Source organism: Cyprinodon tularosa, unplaced genomic scaffold, assembly GCF_016077235.1.
Source record: "Cyprinodon tularosa strain WSP-4 unplaced genomic scaffold, ASM1607723v1 ctg20, whole genome shotgun sequence".
Classification (NCBI taxonomy): Eukaryota; Metazoa; Chordata; class Actinopteri; order Cyprinodontiformes; family Cyprinodontidae; genus Cyprinodon; species Cyprinodon tularosa.
This window is the reverse complement of record NW_024038734.1, coordinates 1,095,588-1,101,587: the sequence shown is the minus strand read 5'-3', so window position 1 is coordinate 1,101,587 and position 6,000 is coordinate 1,095,588. Positions and strand designations below refer to the sequence as shown.

Here is a 6,000-nt window from a genome sequence, read left to right as displayed (position 1 = left end):
GTTGCAAATATATATATATATATATATATATATATATATATATATATTTTTTTTTTTTTTTTTGCAACAAAAGCCTTGCAAAACTGCCAGAAAGTCCCCAAATAAAGGATACATTCTGATTTTAAACATATATTTTCATATCAATAGTATTACTTTGAAATAAAAAAATAAAGTCGTTATGTAACATAAAAATCAAACTTCATCGAAATGTACAAAGTAGTATAATTATTGATTTTTCTTCCAAATGTGCAGATTTCCCAAGTGAATTAGAGTAAACTAATAAAACTAGTAACTAGTTTAGTTGGCCTACCATGTCATGTTCCCTCAGCAGCCTCGTGATATTGGTAAACCTAACATGACGTTGCGGTCTCATATTTGACAAGCAGAAATGTGGGCCAATAAGATGCAAAAGTCCATCTTGCTCAGCCAATAAGCTTAAGAGGATCCTCCACAGAGGCGGTCTTTCTGAGAAACAGTGCGTATCGGGTTAGGTTGTTAGAAAGTTAATGGCTGGGGGAAAGAGAACCTCCTCAACCCTCGCTTCGGGAGAGTTTCTGGATTCCCTGAAGTAAAATCAAGCAAATATCTTCAAAGAAAGCGCCTGGACGGACGTTTAAGTTAACTACTAGCCCGTTAACACGCGTTTGGTGAACATAAGTATGCAGGATGCAGTAGCCGGGACGGCAATGCTGACAGACGGCTTCGAGGACGAGATTGACTCGGTGACTCCTCGCTCCCCAGTGGCAGGGATGGGGGTAGGAGCGACACCAGGAGTCGGACTTGGAAGCATTGGGATTGGTGTAAGTGGGAAGAAAGTGCGTTTGTACGGCGAACCTGGCGGAGCGGCCGCAGAAAGACTGGATTTCAAACTAGCGGCCGCGGCCGTCCTCTCCTCGGGTCCGGGATCCGGCAGCGACGAAGACGAGGTTTCCGAGGTAGCAACGCTAAGCTAGTTAGCTTAAGCTTAACCGTTGGCAACCACCCCCTCCCAGGCCGCTTAAATAACATAACCTAACTAATAAAGTGGTGATATTGTGTCTCTCTACAGCTTATACGTTTACGAACAGCTTGGTGTTCGCCGGTTTTGCTAATACTGGGGCAGTTATTCATGCCAACAGGCTGAAATGTTTTATTTATGCAGCGCAGGCTGCGGCCACGGCCTAGTTCGGGTGGAAGCGACTACGGCCTCGTTCGGTGCTGTCGTCTCGCAACACCCATCACAAGTTTGCATTCCCTCAGCAGCCTTCCAGCCACAGCGTATGCTAGATGTCCAGCACGTCTCGGACGCACAGGGCCAGCTAAATGCCAGCCATTTCGTAGTTGTGGTGCAATTACGTCACTTTCTAAATCATGTAAATCAACCGGGATCTTAACCTCTGCGAACTTTTCCAACACATTTAGATGATCACGTTGAAACCGAACAACTCCAGTGGCCCACATTTGGTTCTGATGAATAGGCAGAGCTGTCTTTACAAATCTAATCTGACCACCAAACAGTGGCGCCACACATTAGAACATCTTGGATACCTGTTTTTCATGTGTCCAACTTTCCACGTCTTTTCACGGAGGCAGGTGTGATTGCATCTGTGTGTTTATTATGACGCCAGATGTACATGTCTGGTCTATTTCTCTTCTATATATAAACTAGACAAAAACAATCCGATTATGGAAGACATCTGGCATTAAGATGAAATTCTACAATTGGCATGCAACATTTTATAACATCACTTATTTATTGAGAACATGAACTTAAATGTGATTGTATTTAACAAATGTATACTCACAATTGGATTGCTTAAGGTTAAATTACTTCACCTGTAAAGTTCTCATTATTATGATATCTGTTTTACTTCTATGCAAAGTTTACTATTCAAAGCTTAGAGGTGGATTGTTGTGCGATGTGAGGAGATTTGACACCACTGACCCTTGGACGTTGTTCCTGTTGAGGTGCCTCTGTTATACTTTACAAACATTTGAGCCAAGGATTATCTGTCTGAAATCCTAAAGTCATGGCAGCCGAGTAAGGATATCGGCTGACACCGTTGTCAATATGATATGGTGTTTTTTTTTTTTCTGCCTTAGTATCTGCATTGTAATTGGGGAAAGACACAATATCAGTTTTATCACCCACCCCTAATTCAGACAGTTGAATCAAGTTGCAAATGCATGGCCTCTCTGCCATGTTTACTGACTTGCTCTGTATTTGGAGCAGAAATTGGACATTTGTTTTTGTGTTTTGCTCCAGTGGGAAGCTTGCTGCTCTGGGCAGTGGCTAAAATCTGAGCCCCAGGATTAAGCAGATGCCATTCTAGGCCTTTCCAGCTCTCTGGATACCAACTCTCTGGGAGCTGTAGTTCATTCAAAAGGGAGAGACTGATATCCATTGTTTATCATAAAGGCCTCTCAGAACTACATCTCCCATGCTCTGATGTGCTTTATAACACAACTGAATGTCTCCTTAACACTGAATGTGGATTCACTTCTCATATTCGCTCAAAGAACGAAGCCTGTCTTAGTTTTAGTGGACTTACAAAGCAATTATTGTCCTCCTAATTTTTTTTTCTTCCGTTAGTGGACTTATAATTTAGCTTATAGGAATACTTCATCGGTTATATTGCAGTTCTGTATGATTTAAAATATTTAGTAATTATTCTGAGACGAGGTGCTTATACCTGCCTCACTAATTTACTCATCTTTCTAAGCTGATCATGATTTTTAAAATCTTTGAGGATTAATGAACCAGACCAATTGGAAACTGTTTATTCACTCATTTAAATCTGGTTTTAGTTATAATTAATCAAAAATATAATAAGCTAACCCCACTGGAAGATAATTTCTAGAACGCTAATCACTAGATGTTTTCTGTGCATGGATAAACTAGAGTGCAAAGCTTGACAAAGTGTGCCAAAGTTTAGGTATGAATTTGGGCAGCTGACTCCCAGCTGAAGCTCAATGTGTGCAGATTATTATTCCCAATTTTTATAAAGCTCCCTTTGCTTTGACTTTTGTTCCTGTGCTCTTTTCTGTTTCTTTTTTGTTTCTCCTGTTCAGATAAACTGTAAATAAACAAGAGCCACATGCCTGGTCTTTTTATAGATGGTACACTTTAGTGGATGGTTTGGGGACTACTTTTATACAGTAGAATGTAAACAATAGTTTTCAGTAAAGTCAAACTTTGATTTACTTTATTTCCCTTGCTGATTTATTTTATTTTTCAGTCACTTGCTGATGTTTGCCTTTTAAACGAGTACCTGCTAAGTTGGATTCAGGATGTCCCTAGAAGCTAACATGAAAGCAGTAAAAAGCAGTAAAAAAAAAGTGAATTAATCACCCGCCTTTTCCAATCTCTCTTAGGTGGAGTCGTTCATTTTGGACCAGGAGGACCTGGACAACCCCATTATGAAGACGGCCTCAGAGCTGCTTTTGTCCAGTGCCACAGACGGAGTCGATTTGAGGACCGTAGATCCAGAGACACAAGCTCGACTTGAAGCGTTACTCGAAGCTGCAGGTATGGCTGCTTTTGTCTGAATTAATTTCACCTCCAGACTTAACACATGGTAATCTGCTGCTAAATCCTGCATTAATGGTCACACCCATTTTTTTTATATACTCGTCTGAAGTCGTGCCTTAACATATGCTAACTTTCAGTAGGTCAGACCACACCTTTTTTTCACCTTATCCCTACAAAGGTAGTGGCCTTATATTTATCAAAATAGACATACTAACCTTTTTTAGATTTGACATCCATTTCTATGTTTGGAATTACAACAGCAAGACAGCACTGCTCTTTTTTTTTTTTTTTTTTATCTTTTACTATTTCGCATTTACAATTTTTTAAGGAGAAGGTTATAGGAAGTGAGTAAACCACCCATCTCTGGAATTTTTATATTTAGGTTTAATTCGCAACCTCTTGACGAGTCGTAGAGCCACATGGTGTGTTGAATCAAAGCCTTAATTGCAACATCACAACACCCAAAGAATTGCTTGGATACAGTATTTGTCAGTATTATATTTTAAGTCGCACCTTTCACCCCTTACCATGTCAATATTCTGTAGTCTTCAGTCATATGATACTCAAAAACCTTGGGTATGAAACGTAGTCGTCTGCTGCTGCTTCTACTGTCGATCTGTTGGTTCTGAAGGATGTTTCTGACCTGCTTGGACAGCCAAAGAATTGAATAACTGTTAGAAAGGGCAAAATATGTCAACCGGATACTGTGGTTACTCCAGTGGTCATAAGGTGTCATATTTTATAGTAGAAGATGGACATAAACTGTTCTCGGATAGAAATGAAATGATTCTGAATTAGAAAAAATAAATAAATAAAAAATCCAATAAGCGGAAATACATTTCAATAATTGGATTTTTATTGTTAAGTATTTGGATCACAATTCAGCTTAACTAGTCATGGAAACCTGCAGCTACAAAGAGGAGTGTAAGTAGAGGAGTACTTTGTAGTATCAATAGAAGTATGACTCGATAAAATGGTTATTATGGGTAGAAAAGTAGCCCTCTAGCCAGCATGTTTAGAATAGAAAGGTTCTTCTTGTCAGTATCGTATCACCCAGCAGTTTGACAGTGATTTGGGTAAATGTGCTTCATTAGAACCTGTAATCTCTGTTTAAGAAGGTCTGTATGTATTAATCCAGTAGGGCTGGGTGTCCTGGCCTCATTTGGGCTTGTGAACATTACGATGCAGATTAACGCTGGAACTCGCTTGAGCCTCCACCGCGTGTGCAGCGTTTGTGTTCAGCAGCTAATGGCTAATCTCACCCTAGTCTCCTTTCTCCAGGGCCTGTCCTTGCATAATGGACCAGTTTTGTTTTTTAAGAAAGCCCATATGATAATTTTTTTTAATTGAGATGGCATTTTTTTCTCATATATCTTTCTGGTTTTTCTATTGTATCAAAAAAAAAAGTGATGTAACTAGCGAGATATTGGCCTGAGGAAAATAACCGTAGTACCCTATCAGTTCATCACCAAGATTTTTTATAACTGAGGTGATCATTTGCTGTAGACGTACAGCAAATGTTAAATGCATTTTAACACTCGAATAAGTTGGTAGGGTGAACTTTTTTTACTCTTATTACTAAATTCTGCTGCTTCATATTGTACAGCAAAGACTGTGAGTTGATGGGATACAATCAACTATTCTCACTCTTTAATTTTGATGTAAACATAGAGCGATCAAATTAAGGTTCTCTTATGGCAGCTTAACCTCTGCAGTTTTAGCTCTGTTATAAATTCAGTCTTTCTTTTCTAATGGCAGCCATCCAAATAAAATGACATCATTGTCTCTGCTTCCTGAGGTGCTTGGATCGCCTAACACAAAGATCTATATTTTTATTACCCTCAGCAATACTAATGCTACGTTCACACTGCAAGCAGCAAGAGCTGCAAAAATGCGTGTGCTGCTTCTTTTTTTATGCTTGTACTTGTTTAGTTCTGATGCGCGGCTGAAGCATCTTTGCTGCTCTAGCTGCGCGGTGCAAAAGTGGGTCTGAAGCGCGTTGGTCGGAGCTACCCTATCCTTTCTTTGCCTGTAACAATGGCAGCTATATTCGCCTTAATCAGTGGGTGAAACGTAGTTTTTAACATGTTTTTCAGTGAGAAAGTCAACCCGAAAACTTAATCTGTGCAGTCAGTTCATCGAGATTACTATCCTGCCTTCAAATATTATTTCTCTGTCGGAGCTGCTGAGACCCCCATATACCAGCGGTGCTCTGTCAGTAGGAATCCCATTCAACAGCTGCATAAGGCCCGGTCGTCTCTTTGCGGTTAGCATTGGCGGCTGGAAGGTGATTTTTATGTACGTAATACAAACTGCTGGCACCAGGATAATAAAAGTGAACATGTTTTGCTGGCAGATTTCGTCATTTAAAGTTCATTTAGTCGTTTATAAACTTTTTCAGAGGACTGATCATAGCGCTCTGATTGGTTGATGTGGCAGGTCGAGCAGCAAAAGTAAAATTTTTCCAGTTCCAGCAGCAGCTACGTTTT

General features: G+C 39.9%; 1 protein-coding gene across 15 annotated transcripts in view; it reads left to right on the top strand.

Annotated features, from left to right (window-relative positions):
- The first annotated feature begins 476 nt into the window (after positions 1–476).
- The window catches only part of ankhd1 (ankyrin repeat and KH domain containing 1), a 53,535-nt gene continuing 48,011 nt past the window's right edge, over positions 477–6,000 (top strand). For 11 of the 15 annotated variants that reach the window (XM_038284595.1, XM_038284594.1, XM_038284597.1 and 8 more), the window contains exons 1-2: positions 478–935; positions 3,355–3,508. In XM_038284595.1, coding sequence (XP_038140523.1) covers positions 660–935; positions 3,355–3,508 — 430 coding nt within the window. In that variant the 5' untranslated portion in view covers positions 478–659. Of the gene's footprint in view, positions 936–3,354; positions 3,509–6,000 lie in introns of all 15 variants that reach the window. The other 4 variants (XM_038284592.1, XM_038284586.1, XM_038284588.1 and 1 more) reach the window with 2 other exon arrangements.